Source organism: Hippoglossus hippoglossus, chromosome 1 (assembly GCF_009819705.1).
Source record: "Hippoglossus hippoglossus isolate fHipHip1 chromosome 1, fHipHip1.pri, whole genome shotgun sequence".
Classification (NCBI taxonomy): Eukaryota; Metazoa; Chordata; class Actinopteri; order Pleuronectiformes; family Pleuronectidae; genus Hippoglossus; species Hippoglossus hippoglossus.
In genome coordinates, this window is record NC_047151.1 from 9,720,258 (window position 1) to 9,740,651 (window position 20,394).

Genomic DNA, 20,394 nt, shown 5'->3' on the forward strand with positions numbered 1-20,394 from the left:
GACCACCTCCCTGACCTGCGAAACAGGGGGAGATTTTGTGGGGAAAGGTCTGTTTACCTTTGGGCAGAAAAACTCCACACTCTGTGAGGTAAAATAAACGTTTTGTGTGTGTGTGTTTATGTATCAGAGCCGCGCTCCCTAAAAGAGGTTATTGTTCTTTAGATTTCATAAGAGAGCCAGAGAAAGAAAAACAAAGACGTGCAGGATCCATGTTTGTACATTTAGAGCAGATGTGTGCATGTATCTGATTTGTGTGGTTGCATCAGAGGAGACTTAAGAAATCAGTACAAGGATTCTGGTCATAAAACATCCCACCCTTTTTTATAAGTCGATTCGTCTGGGATGACACGCTGACTCCAGCCGCTTCCTTTCACTTCAACAAAAGTTTGAAGTGTAAAAGCTGGAAAATAAAAACCTCACAGGAGTAAAAAACATAAAAAACAGTTTATTCTTCCAGTGGTCAACACCGTTCATCATCACACCCTCTTACACAATAAATATCTGTCCTCTGATAGGTCAAATATAGACGTCCATATATGTTCTTTAGTAATTCAATTAGAGAAACATCACTCAATATCTCCACTTCAAGTTATGATTACTTCTTTTAGCTGTAACACACATAGTGTGTGTGTAGGAACAGTTCAACATATTTGGAAACAGCATCAGAAAACATGAAGTAAAACTATTCCCTTTTGATTCATGTATTAATGTGTTAGTCTGTGTTATCTGTAGCAGTTTCTTTTTGTACAGCTTCAGTGGGTCTTTATGTCACATGATTCAATTACGACACAGTTTGTCTCTTTCCGACTGTTGTTTGCTGCATTTTGTTTTGTCAGTTCACCTACGTTACCCTCACAGACTAATGTAATGTAATGTTTTGGGATATTTTTTGTTATTTTTTATATTTTCAATTTCCCCCTCAGATGAAAAAGCACCGAAGTTTTACAGATAGTGGTGATGATGTCCAGCATATTGTATAGCTATACTATAATGTAAATTGATTCTTTTGTACGTATTTGACAAATAGGGTAAAGCATATTAATAGGTGAGCTACAGAGGTGCAAGGTAAAACCTGTTTTACCGCTGGAGAGAGCCAGTCTAGCTTTCTAGTCTTTGTGCTGAGCTCAGCATCTCTTGGCTATAGTGTCAGATATAATGAGTCAGATATGAGAGTGGCATCAATCATCAATCATCTAACTCTCAGTAAGAAAGTGAGTGAGCGAATTGCCTTAAAATATCAAACTCTTCCCATAAGGTTCTCTGTGTAACTGTGCAGTGTTTCAGGTGTGAGAAAGACTCCACTGTCCACTGTGTTATGACCTGCCTGTCTCTCTGTTTGTGTGCATGTCGTAATGAATCAAAGTCCCTGCTTTCCTCTTGTCTTCCCCATCATCAGTTGAAGTGGTAATAATCTGTTCCTTCTTTCAGCTGCAAAGAGTTCAGGTTCTCCTCCAACACACCTCCCGTCATGTCCTGCAGATACAAACAACATGTGAGATTCAAGGGGAAGAGAAAACACGATGGAAGGCACATATGCTGCTGAAAACAGTGGAAGCATTATGATTTGCCCTGTTGACTAAACTTGTCTTCATGGTCCTCCGCTGTGTATTTTGTTTGAACTGCTCTGATCTGAAGCCAAAGGTTATATACAGACTAAAGACATCCAGACTGACCCACAGTAAACTGGGCTCAACCTCGGCCTATGAGAACAGTTCAAATGAATATATGTGTTGATTATAGTTATTTGACATCTGGATTTAAACGTGTCTGATTGAGTCCAGGTGTTAGCTTGTATGTATGTGTGTGTGTGTGTGTGTGTGTGTGTGTGTGTGTGTGTGTGTGTGTGTGTGTGTGTGTGTGTGTGTGTGTGTGTGTGTGTGTGTGTGTGTTTCATAGAGAAATAGAGAGAGGGAGCATGATAGAGTCCAGGTCTCCTTGTCCTCTGATTACGTCTCCCAGTTCACATAATTGAGCAATTAGTAGTCCCCGTAGGTGGGGTCACTCTAGATTTCATGTCTGAATCTGGCTGAGTGATAAATAGGCAATTAGAGATTTGGCTCCCAGAATTGCAGTGTGTGTGTGTGTGTGTGTGTGTGTGTGTGTTACTGTATATGAATGAAAAATGATTCAACTAGAATAGTAAAAGGGCTCTGCAGTAGCTTTAAATAGAGTCAGGATTTTAGACTATAAAATATAACAACAAAACATGATACATGCAAACTGAACAGTGACAAAAACATCAGATGTTTGTGCAAGCACCTCGTGATCAAAGATCCGGCTGTGGCCTCGACCCAGTTCCTGACTTCCTCATCCTCTGTGTGTGTGTGTGTGTGTGTGTGTTATGTCCTGTGCCGGGCACACGCCCTTATTATTATGTGATTAACGTAGATTACAGACCTGAGGGACTGAGGCCCAGAAACAACAAACATACAACACACAACTGCTCACCAGTTTAACACAGACGATGAAGGGGGCGGAGGCAGCTTTGTAGTGCACAATTGGGATTTTTGGCCTCGGTATTTCCTGGGAGGATATCATGGGAAAGTTGCTTTATTCAAAATATCGTTGGCTTAATGACCTTGCATTTTTGTAACCAAAATAACATATTACACTAAAGTACTCATGTGTTGTGGACCTCACCTTGGATTCTTCGTATGTGTAAAACCCTTTCTGGATCTTGTTCTCATCCACATCACAGAAAGCTTTGACCTGATAAATGGATCAGGGAGGTGATGAGTGCTGGCACACGTTCACATACCATAACTTCTTCCACCAGTTCTTTTCACTGGGAGAGACCAAAAACACTGGTAATATATATTTTGGTCAACGCATCACAGGTGACGTAGCATACTTTTTCCCGATTAGCCGGACTCAGGCATCGGTACAGCTTCCGGCCCTGTTTCCCAGCGTTCCATATGGTGAAGCCGCTCCATTGGCTGAGAACTCTCTCCTGCAGGAAGTCCACTCGCAGCTTCCAAATGGTTTCCCTGGATACGGATGAGGAGAGGATCAGAGGATGGACTTAGGGATACAAACTTAGAATTAGAGACGTAACCTGCAGATCTGAGTCAAGATTGTTTGCTCAATTTAGTATGAAACAACTTTATTTTATCGGAAAATGAGAAAAAAACTAGTTCAAAATACCCTTTACCCACCTCCCAGTCCCAAACCTTCCTCACCCACCCCTCCCTCTTTACCCACTCCTTATAACAAACCCTTCTCCCCTCACTTCCAATACCCATTGCATGCATTCCTTCTGCATATGTAAATCGTGTAAATAAATCTAATAAATTGAATAACATCTACCTCTGTGTCTTTTCTGAATATAGACAAAGAGTCCAATAAAGTTTTCAGGGGTAACAGCGAACACAGCAAGGGAAGTCATTTTTGAATATATAACAGTAACTGCCAGTCCTATTAATCAATATATTACACAATCACAGCATGTCACACTTTTGCCTATGGTTCACAGCTTATATCACCATTAAATCATCATCTACAAATCCAGATCCCTTTTAACAGTTGCCTTTACATAATGAAGGCTTAACCTCTTCTAGAAACAAAACTCACAGCCCTTTAGCAGAGTCTGACAGGATTCTTATTCCTGTCATACTCAAAAAGTATAGCAATTGCTCCTGAGTGAAAGTTATGGTTTTAAACTCTTCTTTATGAGAAGAGAATGAAAAACATTTGTCAATTTATAATTCTGAGGTCGATCAGTTTACACAATGCAAAATCCTTACATCGATATCTATCGGACTGCTATTGATGAATATTATATTGTGATGATTCCTTGTTTTATTGCTCAGCACTAGAATTGTGTAGCATGGTGTCCAGTGCTCAGTGAGTGTACAGTAACCACTTCCTCCCCCCTCTCTGTCTCTCACACACACAGAGGCATGCACTGATACTGAGCACTCTCACCTCCTGATGTGAACATCTGATTGTGTCTAACCGTGGGCCTCAAACAAAGCTAAACCCACCACCACCATCCTGCAGCGCGGGTGGTCTCTAGATTTACTTTTTATACATTCTCTATACAGACTTTCATTCAAAGACATGGCAGCAACATGGCAGAGATTTACTCTAAACTGTATCTGCATACACTCACTGAACCTTTCATCCATTTAATATCCTGCGGATCAAAAGACAAACACACTTTCACACACACTGGTATAGATTCACATACACAGCGGGTGCACAAACATATACACACTCATGCAGGCACACCCACATTTATAAACACAGACTTTCCATGTTGAGAGGCTCCTCGTCTCAGTTTCTCTGTGACACCGTCTTAACTTCCACAACACTCAGTTTATTAGGAACAGCTCAAACCGAAGCAGTCTGATACAACCGTTCTGCAATAAATCCTCCCTTCATGAAGAAAATATTGTTCCGTTTTTATTGGTACTGTGTTAAAGTGTAACTTCATCCAGCTCTGAGCCTCACTCCAGGCACTGATGATTTTGAAAAATGCAAAAAAAACATGGCAGGGGACTGGGGGGGGTGACAGTGGAGCCGGCTGTGAGTGTGACAGTGTCATTGTAGTGACATTTGCAGGACATAATAAATGGAGAGCGACACAGAATCGCGAGGCACCTTTTCCACAGAGGGCTCTGTGGCTCTATGAAGTGGGCATTATGCTACATCCACATTACTACGTTTTCATTTGAAAATGCATCAACTCTCGGTGTCCGCACGACTCCAGCGTGTTACAGCTGCTAAAACCGTAGATTGCAAACGCTGTTGGCCCTGCTTTAGTTTGAAAACTTTTAGTCTACACTGGCTGGAGATGCTTGGAAACGATGACGAAGACACTCACAACCGCAGCGTAGCCTTCGCTGATTCGTCAGGCTCCTATCACATGACCCCCTTCACACAATCAGCATTAGCCTCGGCAATTAGTGAAGAACACAACATGGATAATCAACTTAAAACTGATACAGGGCCAAAACGCTCCAGGGACAGAGATTGTTTTAGTTTGAGAATGCTGTTTTCAAATAGAAATGTAGTAGTACGGATGTTCTAGTGTGGTGGAGGGCCGTGGTGATTAGTGCACGCCGTCAGCTCCAGCTCAGTTACACTCTCGGGGCCGAGGCAATGCAAGCGCAAGTGAGGGTGGAGGCAAAAGGGTAACGTAATGTAATTATTTATTATAAGTCTGATAAGATATGTGTTTCGCCACAGTCATTATATAATTTAGTTTACAGCTAAAAAAAAACCAATTTAAGTGTGCAGCATCACAATTAAGAGGTGTTATTTCAATTCTTCAATCAGATAGTGCTGTTGAGTGATATTGTGACAGGTGTTCCTTTTATTTTGTCCACATAGCTAAAACTGAACTTAATAAACCTCATGAAAGGAGGATTTATTGCACGACTGTTGGGTTACTTTTAGCTTGTTGTGTGTGTGTGTGTGTATGTGTACACTAACTATTCTATCTATAGTTATGAGGGACAATTTTGGTTCAATACCATCATGTGGGAACGTTTTGGCTGGTCCTCACAATTCCATGGGCTGTTTGAGGGTTAAGATTTGGTTTTAGGGTTAGGTTAGAATTAGGTTTAGGTTAGGGTTAGGCATTTAGTTGTGATGGTTAAGGTTAGGGTCAGGGCTAGGGAATGTATAATGTCAAATATAGTGAGACGTGCGTGTGTGTGTGTGTGTGTGTGTGTGTGTGTGTGTGTGTGTGTGTGTGTGTGTGTGTGTGTGTGTGTGTGTGTGTGTGTGACAGAAAAGAAGACGATAGCTTCATTCAGCCGAAGAGCGGAAGTGGGTAGGCTGTGGATAGGAAGGGGCGACAAGAAGTGGGGGAGAGTGGAAAGTGGGCAAGGCCAGCTTGAAATAGGCCTCCGAAAATAGACAGCTGATAGATGAAGACAGAGTAGGATGATCGCTGAAGGAGTGCGTCAACGCGGGCAGATATATGAGCGGTGGACAGACGAAGAGGAGGAAGGAAGGAAAGAGGAAAGGAAGGAGGGATAACAGGAAAGAGGGGATGAAAGGGAGGGCGGTGCCGGGGGGGCAGGAAAGACCTTCTTCTTTGGTGTGATTTACATTTTGAAGTAGAAACACACACACAGACACACACACCTGCAGACACTACATGACCCTGCTGAAGCACAAGCAACAGCAGGAATGTCCAGCTCCTTCAGATACACACACACACACACACACACACACCATGTAAAACACGTCTGTTAACAACAAGTTCAGATTTCCTTCCAGTCGCATCTGAGAGATACTGAAAACAGATCTAGAAACACATCAAGAAAACATGATGACAATTTCCAAAAACATTTCATAGAAAATGAAAACATGCCTATACGTGCATGTGTGACAGTATCGAGCCCTCAGAAAATGAGGGATGGCAGTGAGCAGCTGAGAGAATGTGGAAGATTAACACGCCATCCAAATATGTGTGTATGAGTGCAGCTGAGTGGGGATGAGGGGTGTGCAGTGAGACTGACTCTGTTACTGAGTGTGTGGCGGCTTTCTCGTGGTAACGGTACACCAGCAGGCACTGGTTGACCCTGGACAGACCCCCTCCCTGGCGAAGACTCTGGTAGAAGAAGAGCAGATCCTCTGGGACTCCCTGGAGAGGAGGAAGTAGAGACTTTGAATCACTGAATAAATATGAGCTCTGGGCACCGAATCAGAGGTTTGGAACCAGTCCAACATTTCATATATTTGAATTAAACGTGGACTGATAGTGACAACTGACCACAGAGTGATGTTATCTCGAGTAAAATCAGAAAAACCTACACAGATACACACAGTTGTGGTGTGAACTCTCACCTTGCCTCCCTCGTCAAATGGTTCGACCTTCAGGAACCAGTTCCTTGAGCAGAACCACGTCGGCATGACAACGGTGGGGCCATGAGATGTGAACACCTGAAACATCAAAACATTTCAGAAAAGAACACTATATAAAAATGCCAATGATTCCTAAAATGTCGTTATCAAACCCTGATTACAAAGGAATGGAACTGAGGCTTGATATTTTACAGTTAAACCATAAACATTTGTTATAAATAACTATAAATAAAAATAAAACACAAATACAATTTAATATAAAATTGAAATTAAGGACAAAATCAAATATAAAAAGAAAACATAGATGCATATCTTTTCTGCATTGTTTAATCTGTGAAATAAGAGTTTACATATTGGTGCATATCAGCAAACATAAACGCCAAGCTGATATTGCTGTTAAAGGCTCATATCGGTTAATGTTATCAGCTAACCAATAAATCCTTTGGGCTCTTATATAAATTAATATTCTATTTAATCTAAATGGCAAATGGTCTGCATTTATAGGGCGTTTTTCAGGCATCTTGCCCAAGGACACTTCAGCATGCAGATGGGGAAGACTGGGCTCAAACCGCCAAACCTCTGGTTAGAGGACGACTGCTCTAACCCCTCAGCCAAAAAAAACCACACACACACACACACACACAGTTCAGCAAAGAGCAGTTAAGTTCAGTTTGACTTGAAAAATAAAGGAACTTCGGTGTTGTGGTTACAGAACAGTCTGTAACTCAACCTCCATATCAACCACACCAGAGCAGCGCTTGGCTCAGGGTTTGGGGGAAATTTCCCGTTTGGCTTCTAAGAACAAACAATCAAATGAAGAGGGACTGAGCACAAGTTAAACGTCCCCTCCTGCAAACAGGGCAGGTTAGAGTGAAGCCACATGTGCTGTCCCACAGAAGTGTGTGTTTCCTGGAGTGTGCAGGGGAAGGATACACACTTCCATCCTCTCACACATGATCTCTGCCTAATGAGTTTGTTTTGGTATTTCCTCCTCCCTCTGACCGCAAACTCTTTCATACACAAGGACCACATTACAGCCTCCATATTTCTTTCTCATTTTACACATGCAGCCCCCAACTCATTCGTTCCACTGCTGCCCAACTCCGCACACCCCCACCTCTTCTTGTTCCTGCTTCTCTCTGTGTGTGTTTTGCAACCATGTTTTTCAGTGTGAGGGCCATTCCAGGTTGATCTGTTTCTTCATGCCACTAAATCACTGCTACGTGTGTGTCTCTGTGTGTGTGTGTGTGTGTGTACATTTGTTTGGATGTGTATATGAAACTGTTCTTGGCTGAAGCAGAATACTACTGCATACGTGAAATGCATCACAGATGAAGAAATTTGGGAAAAACATCTGGATTCAGCCAGTCAAACAGCTGGACAGAATCTAGTGAGAATAGTGTGTGTGCGTGTGTGTGGGTGTGTGTATGTGTACTTGTTTTTGTTGCCTCTTTAGGACCTTTTCTAGTCTTGTCAGGACCAATTGACATTGTGGGGACCAAAACCCAGTCCTAATTTGCATAAACATAATTTCTGAGGTCCTGGTTAAGGTTAGGGATAAGGTTTTGGTTAGGTTGTCCACAGTGAATGGAAGTCAATGCAAAGTCCTAATAGGTACAGCTGCGCAAACCCCTGTGGGTGCGTGTGTGTGTGTGTGTGTGTGTGTGTGTGTGTGTGTGTGTGTGTGTGTGTGTGTGGTCCAGGTATTACTAGTGTTTACACATTCACGCTATCCAGACTTATCTTCCTTATGGGGATAAAAAGCAAGTCCCCATAATGTATATCATTATATTATAAGGTGAAGACATATGGTTAGGTTTAGGCAAGTAGTTACTATGGTTAATGTTATAGTGAGTCTCCAGGAAATTAATATGAGTCAATGTAATGTCCTCTAAGGTCATGGAGACACAACCCTGTGTGTGTGTGTGTGTGTGTGTGTGTGTGTGTGTGTGTGTGTGTGTGTGTGTGTGTGTGTGTGTGTGTGTGTGTGTGTGTGTGTGTGTGTGTGTCCACCTACATACTTGTCTTCTCCCTTTTGTTGTGATATTGCAACATTTCACAATTAGTAAGCTGTGGCCAAAAAGCACGGATAAGAGGAAAAAGAACAAGTTCTGGGAAAACAGTGGAGAGAGAGTGTGTGTGAGAGAGTGAGAGGGAGGAAGGGAGAGAGAGATAGATGTGATGTGCATGTAGTAGTCAGTGGGGGGTGAGGGAGGCTTTGAATGACCATATCTAATACAGATGAATCCTCAGGGTCCAGCTCTGGCTCATGTTATACAGGCACCACCCTGAGTAAATCTCTGGTTTAACTCAGTTAGATTCTGTTTCTTTGCTTGGAGACTAAAGTCAGATAAAGTGAAGGTAGAGAGGGGGAAACTAAGGGAGCTGCTTTTTAAGCCTGCAGAATCAATGTATGATCTCATTCTCATGCTCCATGAAACTTAATATCATATAAATATCCTGGAATGTCTGCTAAGGACTTATGCAGACTCTCTCCCTCTGTGTGTGTGTGTGTGTGTGTGTGTGTGTGTGTGTGTGTGTGTGTGTGTGTTGGAGAGAGTAAGTCCAGGTTGTCTTGTATCCTAGGTGACGGTGTGTTTTGTTCAGACAGCAACATCTCTACATAAACACAAATAGAGCCAGTGGTTTCATTTTTAAATATCTTGCTCTCTCTTATCATAGTGATAAATTAGACTTTTTAATGTAGTAGAAAAAGACGTATTAGCTTTAAAGTGGTACGGAGAATGTTCTCAGTCACTCACAGCTTCAAAACAACCACTAGCCAGACACTGTATTTAAGGCAGCATGTTTGCAAGTCAACATTATTCCAATGCAGGATCAATCTTATCATGAGTTATGCCATTTGAGATGAAAGACTGTATAGAGATGAAAGACTGTATAGAGATGGACGACGTGTCTCCACCTCCTCCCACTGTATGAATATTAAGCTAAAATAATAAGTATATGTTTAATAAGTTTGGTCCATGTGCCATTTGATCTCAGGATGAAAAAGAGGTGTCATACATGTAGAAGACGCAGACGCAGAATAAAGACGAGATTCAAGAGCTTTTGGCGATAAGGACAGACGCCCCGACACGTTATGTCCTTCCTCCTGCATGGAGGAAATTCTGCTGTTACTGTTAAAGCATCTGACCTGGACATTCCCCTGCTGTGTTCTTCATATGTGGAAGGAAAACCGATCTTTTTGACAAATTTTCCAGAGTTCATGTCTGAAAACAGCTCAACAATATTTCAATGGATGAATTGGCTGTTTCCCAGTCAGATTAGTCCGAGCATTTTATAGCCAACATTTTGACAAGCACTGTTGTAAATAATAAAAATAATGATGGCTGAATTCCATTTAGCTGCTTCAGTGTCAGGGTGCTGGTGGTGTGCATGCTGACCCGCTGTCACACCTCCATGTTTGACCAGGACACTAACAGAACACAGCCGCTGATAGTGATATTACTCACACCTGTTCTTTTCCTGCTCTGACAGGTCACAGTATCTGCTGTGAAACAAACACTCAACACTCGGTCATCGTGACCCACACTAGTTTCCTCCTGGCTCTCCGTGTTGTTGCTTCTTCGTACTTGTTTTGAAGAGGAAAGAGGAGGGAAGGTGACCTGCGATAACAGCAAACTTGAATCCATCCATTTCATTACACTCTAGCTCCGCCGGCTCCGGAGAGAAATGCTTACCTCCGCTAAGGAGGTAAGCATTTACACACGTGGTGGAAAGATGTGGTATGGGGTTTAGGAAGTAACTATTACATTTCAGTGCAGATCTGGATCATGGGAATTATTTTTGACTTTCTTTAACATTGTGAGATAGGGTGTTTTTCATTATTTTATTGATTTCTCAGAGAATAATTCATGGAGCTTAAAGATAAAAATCAGGCATGTGTTTAGTGTATGCAATGTGCAATTTGGTGCAGATACAATTAAAACCCCAGATCCAGTGAATGTAAATATGGGGATTGCTGGGTCTTGGCGGTGGTTTGAATTCAACTAGTTTTTCCTGTTTTGTACTATAAAATAACTTCTTATGTCATCCAGTGGTTGCAGATTCGGATTGTGTGAGCTTTTACATTTTGGTGATGGATTTTTTTATTCACAGTATATCTACTGTTGTTTTAAGTGATATCTTGGTACAATAAGATTCAAAGTAGCACTGTAAATGTTAATGTCTGCTGCAGAGTCAGTTGGAAGAGAGTCTACACAGTGAACTCGCACTACGTTTAATCTGCAGAATAAAATCATCTTTTCCACTGCGGACAGTTTCCACTGTCGCCTACAGTCAGCAGACAGCTGGCAGTGTGACCTGCTTCCTCTAGAGGGACAGAGATGGGTAGAGAGGTCAGGACTAACGCTGGGTTCTCCCTCTAGTCCACGGTCCCATTTCCATGGAAACTGAGGGCGGCAGGTACATTTCCTGTGTTACGGTCTGTGTCTGACCTGGTTACTGCCTGGCACATGACCTCTTACATACACACATTCAGACAAATCCATACACACACTCTGTGCCGCAGAAGCAGGCATGTACCTGTGTCATGAGCTGCTCCTGAGTGATTGTGTTGATCCAGCGAGTGTAGCGCTCTGTAGATCCCTCTGGAAGCCTCTGAACTCTACAGCCAATCAGCTATCATCATAAAACACACATTCACACACTTATTATCATAAAAAAAAAGCTGATAGAACATTTTGAAAACATGGGGCAACTTCTCACATTTTGTGGGTCATTTAACCGCCAGCATGAGTGATAATGAAAATATATGTCAGTATGTACAGGATAAGCATCTGGCATTTTTGACATGTACAAGCAAATGTCCTGAAGAACGAAGTAAAGGAGATGTAAAGGAGAGAGAGGTGATACACAGCTGAAAACAAACCACAACCATAAATATTACAGCCAGAACAGAAAGGGGCAGGTTGTTTGTGCAGGGCAGCAAGTCTGCTGTCTCCATGCTGTCTCCTTCACTTCCCTCACACACACGACCTTTGACCTCTGACCTGACAGGCCTCGGAAAGCATCAACACCGGATACTCACACTGCTGTGCATGCCAACTGCATGGAAGCTCACATACACACGCAGCATGAATTCTTTTTTTTATTTGAAGGGAGGGATTGGTCAGATGGCCAGATGGAGGGAAAGAAAAAGAAGTGGGGAGTAAAGAAGGGAGGGAGGGAGAGGGAGGGTGAGGGAGGGAGGCAGAGCTCAACAGAGCAAGAAGGAAGTGAGTCAGCAGAAATAGTTTAGGCAGAACTCACAGCGTTTGGGTTGAGGAGAGAAGCCTTGTACTGCAGACGAACTCTGTGAGGCGACATGACGTCATCCTGGAGGAGAAGATAAAACAATTTAAACAGAAACCAAGTGTAATTATGATAAATCCGCATCATCAAATACATAGTGAGTAACTTTAGGAAAACATTCAAATAACTGTTACAGGTTAGGTTTAACTTTCTCCTGTGTGAGATGTCTCTCTGAAAACCTTTGTTTCTTAATCAATTTATATGCTTTGTATAGAATAAAAGTGTCACAGTAGCTACTATAAACCTACTTTACATGAATCACAAAAACACAAGATGATCAGGATTCAAAAACAAAAACATAACGTACACAGAAGAAAAAAAGCACATTAAAATAAATATACATATACGTTTTATAGGAAAAGTGAATATGAGCAGTGGAGCAGAAAAAGCAAGAAAACAAACAGAAGATATTTTCCTAAACGAGTTAATTTACTTAACACAGAGATGAAAAGAGATCAGAAGTTCAGATGTCGCAGCCTCTGATTTGTAGTTTTGGCAACTCAGAGTTGACGAGCATCTACACAGCACTGAAAGGCTGAGCTGCACGTACACACAAAACACATGTAGTGTATATCAAACACAGCGCTCAGGTCATTAATCATGTGTTCTGACACTCTGTCAAACAGTCACTGAGTCGCTGAGCTCTGAATGTGTATATGTGAAGCCTGTATATTTGGACAAACCAACATGATCTAATTATTTTTGACTGACTACTGTGTGTGTTATGAAAGACATCTGAATGATGAAATTAAACATGCCCCGCACACAGACACACACACCGACACACACTTACCGCATCCTGAAAGCACAAGTATTTCCCACAGCTCTGAGATATGGCCATATTCTTTGCATATCCCACTGAAACAAACAGTAAAGTCTGTGTTTATGTGTGCGTGTGCTTATAATATTCAACCATTAAACATATGACAACACGGGAAATACCATATCGTCATTTACAAAGGATCAGACAAAAAAGACGTGTCAGTCAGATGCATGAGACAGATATTCTTTCACAGTGATCGTCAAGCTCTTCCAACACAGTCTTTAATTCTGACTCAGTTTAATGTCTACCAGTAAGTTTTTATTTCTAATCCCATAGTTTTCATTGTTCTTTCATACCTTCACGAATAAATGGAAAGATGTGGTGTGGGTCAGGGAAGAACACATTAAACTTTGGTACGGGTCAGGATCAGTTTCTTGAACACTGCGAGATAGGGTGTTTTTCTACTTTTTTTACAGATTTCCCAGATAATAATTATTGATAATCTTGATGAAAAAAAACAAGGCAATTTAGGGAAATTATGTTCATGAGTGTGTGAAGTTTGATGCAGCTTGACTGGATTTAAAGGGACTGTTGAGCCTTGGCAGAGGTATGCACTCTACTGCGTGCTATTCTACTTTGATCGTTTGATGGTTGGTTTGTTCGTCACCAGGATTACGCAAAAATGACTGAATGTAAGTGGGTGTAGTGACCTCCTTTTGGCTGAGCGGAGCTGTGACCAGAGATCACCACTGAGACGCCTCTCGCCTCCAGTCTTTTCCTCCAACCCTCCACCACTTTCCTGGAGTCATCCTGACGCACAAACACAGAGATACACAAAATAAAAACATGATACTCCGAGACTTTGGTGTTTACGTGCACGAATCCACACGCACGTACAGTGCTTGCGTCGTCATAGACAGACAGCTCCATTGATCCAGTGAAGTCTTGCTCTGATATGGGCTGCAGACATTCATCCAGCCAACAGGATGCATTGTGCACCGGCATGACAATACTCTGAGGAGAGAAACAAGTGACAATCACTACACATCCTAAACTTGCAGTCAACTTCATAACAACCCTCTGCACATCTGTTTTCCTGCCTGTTTGCACTTTATTTTGAAAATGTGATACAACAACTGATACACACACATGGTGCAATAACTATACATCCACATGTGCAATACAAATTCACACACACTCCATACAGTTAAAGTTGGTACTTCATTTGCAACGAATGTCACACTGCACCTTTAAATGTACATAGTATTAGTTTTGTATTGTATTTTTTATAGTAAGCTCTTTCTACCTTGCTTTTATTTTAATGTCCCTATTGCTCAGCTGAGCTGACCGGTTTTTTCTTGTGTTAACTGCATATGACAAATAGAACTTGAAACCTGAACAATGCGTGGACAAATAATTAATCAAGCACACAAATCACTTGGTTTTTGCAGAGAAAAAATGATCAAATGTCATTTCAACGGCAACGAACCTGTCAGTGTTCACATGAATCGAGACCCACTAAGTCAGTAATTCTCTCCTATGACCAATTTATTGAACCCTGTCCCTTCTGCTGTGTGTCTCCCTTTAGGTCCGTGTTATGTTTAAGAGTCGCTGAGTGCATCACCCACCACGTCCACTTGTCTCCCCGCCTCCTCTCGCTCTCCTCTCGGTGTCTCTGCTCCTCCACCTCCCCCGGTGCGGAGCCTCTTCGGTGGGTTCATGTCCCACAGCGGCTCGGAGAGCGACCACAACGCCGGTAACCGACGCCTGACTTCGGTTTAGTTGATTAAATTGGACACAGGAAGAAATAAAACAGTGAACGGAGAAGTTTTTTATACAGACTGTCAGTGACGGAAGTGTAAACCTCGCCGGATACACGTGGATCAATATATCGATAAACTCTCGTGTTGTAAACTGTCTCTATGATAAATACACGTAAACAAATCACGTCAATTGTGGAGAAAAGTAATGATTTTAACAAACGTGTCTAAAAGTAACACAGAAAGGACTGAGGCTCCACGACTTCCGCAAACAATTAACTCTGGACGCTCATTGGCTGAGGGTGGACTCACCGGATTGGCTGCTACTCTTCTTCTTCTTCTTCGTCTTCTTCACTGAAGTATTAATATTTGTATATATCTACAGAGTTTTACGTATCATATCCAACTGAAAGTAATACACTTTTGTGGATGTTGTTTATTTCTAAAGCTTTTACTGGGAATTAATTATACTATTCTCTCCAAAACAAACAAAAACAAATATAACATTTCTACATGAATAAATAAATGAGCTCGACATAGAATATATCCATCCCAAAATCCAAATGTCATCATTAATGTTCAGTTTTAAAAAAATGGTGTATCTGCAATATATTAGAAGTTTGTCAGGAGTTTAGTTAACATATCATGTGATAGTGTTATACATTGTTATATATTACATATTATACTGTATATTCTATTATTTGCATTTTGACTGTCATTTTGATATTCATTGTTTTTGAAAAAAACATAATTTTTGGGAAAAAGGTGCATTTGCTTGAAATTTCCAGGGGCTTTCAGCTTCAAGTCATGGTCTTCCTCAGTGGAAGGCGTTGTCATGGGGATGGCTCAGTTGTGGTCACATGATCCTTCACAGGATTTTTTCATTACCTGATAATGAGTGACCATGTACCATGATAATTGTTTCCAAGGTCAATGATGATCCTTTGTGCTCAAATAATAGTTTGAGGTTGGAAATCATTTGTTGTTGTTGAATGAATTTAATTGTAAAAGTAGATTTCAGCATGAAATGTATGTATAGAAAAACACCTGTTTTCTATTACTTTTTAGTTAAACTAGTGCAAACCAGTGATAAAATGAACAAAGCAGCTACAGCTTATAAATCAATTTATAATTGCTTAAACTGTAGTTTGAGTAATAAATCATCCAATCAGAACAACAGAACTTTACCTTTGGCTTGTTAACAAGGACAGATACAGTCATGTGATAAGAAGTCTTTAAGAGTTCAAAAAAATATAAAAGCAGACAGTTGTATTTTTCTTTCTGTTCTTATTTTCTTAGGGCAGACTCAGGACTGACATGTAGCCGGGCAGCCTCTGTCTCCGTGGTCTTCCTGTAGTGTTGAATAGGAATCAGATCAGTGTGTTTTTCATGTTAACGTTGGCAGCCACAGCATGGAAGGTTTGTCTTGGTGAGGGAACAGAAAAACAGGATGGAATGAAATGTTGTTTTTGACTCTTGTTTTCATCAAAGATAATCGACTCATCAGAGAGCGAGACTATGTGTGTGTGTGTGTGTGTGTGTGTGTGTGTGTGTGTGTGTGTGTGTGTGTGTGTGTGTGTGTTTCCAGCCAACAGAAGGTATTTGGTTCAGTCCACTTTCTTTTATGGTATATTTTCCACTAACTGTACCAGCTGCAAGTTTTTAATTGATTTATTAATAACATTATAACCAGGATTCAAGTCAGGTAACAAACATCAGTCCATCGGGGAATGGAAATCCAAACTCTGTAGATGTATTTCCAGAGCACAGATCTGTCAGTCTCCCTTTTATCCTCACATTAACCCTCATTTGTTCTTTTTTTATTTATGTTCCAATAAAAAAAAATCATGTCCAATAAAAAGACAAAAGTCTGGAGGAATGTAAGCTGCTAACCTTCTGTGTTACAAACATAAACTGCATCTCTCTTCTGATTTAAGTCCTAATATATTTTCAACAACATCCTGGATTTTACCACCACACACACACACAGTCCTCCCTTAGACAGTACATAGTTGAGAAATTGCGTTGATTGAATAAACATTATGTGTGTGTGTATCTGAGTCGATTCCCCCTGCAGAACAGTTAATCTCACATTGCAGCCGCATCACGATCCGACAAATCTGAATCCATCACTGAGATTGACGACCGCCTCGCTGTGCACTGGGAACAAAGCTCCAACTGAAGGGTAACAGAAGCAGGCCCAGATTAGGAATTAATTTCTCAAGTTTATTTGAAACCAAGGGGAACTTTTGCTTAGTCCTTCTGATCAGCAAACACACACCCATTAGATGGGATTGAATGAAGGCTGTCTGCTTGTGCGTGTGGTCGAACGAGTGAGTGTTACTGAGAGTCAAGAGAAAGCATCCATTTATTGTGTTGCATTGGGTGAAGGAAACCAGATATAAATTTTTGACCAACAGAGACTAATAGTTGCAGACAGTGGTGCATGATTAACTAGATTATTAGGTTAAGACCGAAGTTACGAGCCCGGTCTCCGAGTCTGTTCTCACTGTGTTTCCATCTCTCTGCACTGCCCGTACACAAGGTCTCACACACTTGTGCCAAATATTCTCCACTCACACCCCCGTCCTCTCACTGCTGCCCATTCACTTCCCTTCCTCCATCAGTCAACACCACATGGTGACATTGCGTTTCAAGTTCACACACAAGTTAAGTTAGTGTCTGTGGAGGTCTAGACTGCAGCTGTTTGAGTCTGTGATCAGACTGAGCTGGATTTTTTTTGGACAGAACATTAAAGAGAAGGGAAGTGTGTGTCTGCCTTCACAGACATGCCTGGGTTTCATGAGAGAGCCACACATGTAGACACATAGTCAGAAGACATCCATCTAGCAACGTGTTCTCTGTCTAAGGACTGTGTTGACTGTGATGTCGTGTTCAGGGAAAACTTTTGTTCCCTTCCATGAACATCATGAAGACATTGGGTGGCTTCCTGATGTAAGCTCCGCACTCAACAGAGAATTATGCCTAAAACTGTGACTCTATGTATGTCAATTACATATTAAATGTCCATGTAACTTTTGTACACAAGTTGAATGTAAAGGGTCACATTTAATGAAGTGTTTTCTGTCATGTTGAGTTTGTGTGAATACATCGAATAAGAGAGTGATTTGATTCAATAAATGTTTAATGTTTATAGTTAGGCTTAATTTTATTTAATCAAATCACCCTCAACTTCTTTTTTGGATTCATTTACACTAACTCAACATATTAGAAAACACTTCATTAAATCTAACCCTTAACATTCAACTTATGTAAGTTACATGGAAATGTCAGTATATGTATATGAGAAAACTATGAGAAAAAAGGTCTTCCAGTTGTTCCCCACTGCCACAGATCACAAGTTCAGTCAGGTTCTACTTTGACATGGAGTTGTTCTGTAAAGTGTGAAGGAGCAATCTGCTGGAAGCTCATAACACACCTCTCCATAATCAGACACATGCATCAGATAACAGAACAAGAGCGTCTGGAAATACAAACACTCTTTTGTGTTTGTTTGCATTTATGTTCCTCACACTTCTCAAACAGGAGCCAGGTTCACCTCCAGGCCTCGAGGTGGCCTCACCACTGCCAATGAATATACTGGAGACACACAGACAACAGGTGATGAGACAAACTGGATCGTCTGTCCACCAGGTGTCAGGGTTTCCTCTCGCTTAAAGTTTCAAAGACTGTGTGAAGGAGCTGCAAAGGAGAAAAAAACGGCAGAGTCTGTGACACACAAGTAAATAACCATCATACAGCAGTGTGTAATAATAGTGTGTTAATGTTTGTGCACAGGTTCTAGTAGTCGGGAGATCAGACCAAATTAGAAAATGCTTGACAAACCTCATTGATTCCTTCATGCAGCGTTTAAATGTAATCTGCAATGTATATTTTTTTATAACATATTGTGTTTACTATCACTTCCAAAATACCAACAATAGTAGAGAAGGTTAGATAGATAGATAGATAGAGAGAGAGAGAGAGAGAGAGAGATAGATAGATAGATAGATAGATAGATAGATAGATAGATAGATAGATAGATAGATAGATAGATAGATAGATAGATAGATAGATAGATAGATAGAAAGATAGATAGATAGATAGATGCTCCAGGAAGGTGACTGGAGGTGTGACCCTGTTTGCTGAAGTTAACCTTGGCCTGGCCACTGCTAAGGGTCTGAGACACATGTCTGTGGCTCCCCCTTCAGGACACACAGAGGAAAGACTTAAGGGTGAGACAGATAAATTACTCTCTGTTAAAATAGAAGGATTTAATATCATGAAATGTAAAAACTGAGGTGAGGTTATGAAGACTAGTGACAGGTTACACAAACATATGATGCAGCATGAGCCAGCAAAAGCTGAATAAATAACTGAACAAACATGTTCCTTTGAGCACAGATTGCATTTTATGAAGTGAAATTACAGGTTATTTAATTTGATAGCAGGATTTTTCTATTCCTACAATAACACTGTTACTCAGAAGTCAAGCATTGACAGATTTGAAAAAGATTTCAAGCCTGCAGTTCAATAGCAGGTGCAAACAAAATAGTCAAGGTGAAGCAAAAAGAAAACATGACTACAGTCAGGGGAAACATCTAATGGATTCCTGAGGTCACTGTCTTACCATCCCAAACTAAATCCCCAGAAAAAAACGTAAACTCTTGGTTTAATGCTTTAGTTTTAACACACAGCAAAACAACTGACCAATGCTTTGCAATAACGCACGACACAAATGTCATGACTGTTAGAGATTACATTTTGTTTCCAGGGAGATTGGCTGATTGATTGGTGAAATGTTTCATTGACTGGCCGCATTTTTCAAAGAGAATATAATACTAAATCCAATGCATCTGTTTACAAGCGAGAGGCCCTTACTTTAAGATAATCTTAATATTCAGTGTATTGTAATATACTGGGGGTTGTGGATGCATGGGATAAATTGACTATTTATTTTGAAAGAATAAATTATCGCAGGATGTCACAGTAGCATGGGAGACGGGGCTCGGTGAAAAATGTCAGAGACTAATAAATTCTTTAGGACAGACTTTTTAATGTATTTGTTGTGGCCTGAAGTTACGTCAAAGAAGAAAAATAAAGCTATCCTGTGGATCAAATAACATAATCATGAGCCCTCAGGCATCCAGAGTTGAATCAGGTAAATAAACTAAGGTGAAGGTTTATTTTCCAAAGTTTGTCTGAGGGGAGGCCAGTCTCTGGTGTACGGCCTTCATCATGACCTGATGCTCATTCAGCCTCAACTCAAACATCATTGTAGTTTCCACCCCCGCCATACTCAGTATAGAGACATTACTGCAGCATAAGCGATGCACAGTGATCCAGAGACACTGGCTGTTTGTTGTGTCGATCAGCACCTTGTCAGCATTCAGAGATACGCTCTAGAAACAGTGAACTGTTTCTAAGGAAACACTAGATAAGATTCAAGGTTGTGATGATGGTAGAAAATCCTACAGATGTAGAAATATTCTGAGCATGAGTGAAAAACATTTTGTGCACATGTGTAAAGTTTGTTGTAGCTGTAGAAATATGTTCTGTAGATATACTTAAGTTTGTGAAGGAAAGTTTTCAACAGTAATATTTCTCCATGTCTGAGGGAGGGACACAAATTTCTCATGTGAAGTTATAAGGACCAAATTTGACCCTGTATTCATATTTTTTATTATTCTGTAGACTAAATCATCTATTTCAACAACCAGCAGTGATGAAATGAATGAA

General features: G+C 40.9%; 1 protein-coding gene across 2 annotated transcripts; it reads right to left on the reverse strand.

Moving 5' to 3' along the window:
- Nucleotides 1–746: 746 nt before the first annotated feature.
- On the reverse strand, nucleotides 747–14,959 carry b3gntl1 (UDP-GlcNAc:betaGal beta-1,3-N-acetylglucosaminyltransferase-like 1). Of its 2 annotated transcripts, XM_034597531.1 has the most exons (12): nucleotides 14,524–14,959; nucleotides 13,793–13,909; nucleotides 13,606–13,705; nucleotides 12,926–12,990; nucleotides 12,091–12,156; nucleotides 11,365–11,460; nucleotides 6,802–6,897; nucleotides 6,474–6,598; nucleotides 2,852–2,987; nucleotides 2,641–2,709; nucleotides 2,449–2,523; nucleotides 747–1,473 (listed from the first exon to the last, which is right to left on the reverse strand). In XM_034597531.1, exons 1-12 carry the CDS (start codon nucleotides 14,614–14,616, stop codon nucleotides 1,393–1,395), a joined length of 1,119 nt encoding a protein of 372 aa, XP_034453422.1. In that variant the 5' UTR covers nucleotides 14,617–14,959; the 3' UTR covers nucleotides 747–1,392. The 2 variants fall into 2 exon arrangements, with proteins under 2 accessions (XP_034453422.1, XP_034453427.1); XM_034597536.1 differs by lacking the exon at nucleotides 11,365–11,460 and having other exon boundaries at nucleotides 14,524–14,914.
- Nucleotides 14,960–20,394: the final 5,435 nt, after the last annotated feature.

Bases quoted from the DNA above. Each gene is read 5' to 3' on its own strand.
- b3gntl1 (XM_034597531.1), bottom strand. From the start codon at position 14,616: ATGAACCCACCGAAGAGGCTCCGCACCGGGGGAGGTGGAGGAGCAGAG. The intron at 13,910-14,523 runs GTGGGTGATGCA...TTCTCTCCTCAG, and splicing joins CGGGGAGACAAGTGGACGTG to AGTATTGTCATGCCGGTGCA. The intron at 2,710-2,851 runs GTATGCTACGTC...TCCATTTATCAG, and splicing joins GTCCGGCTAATCGGGAAAAA to GTCAAAGCTTTCTGTGATGT.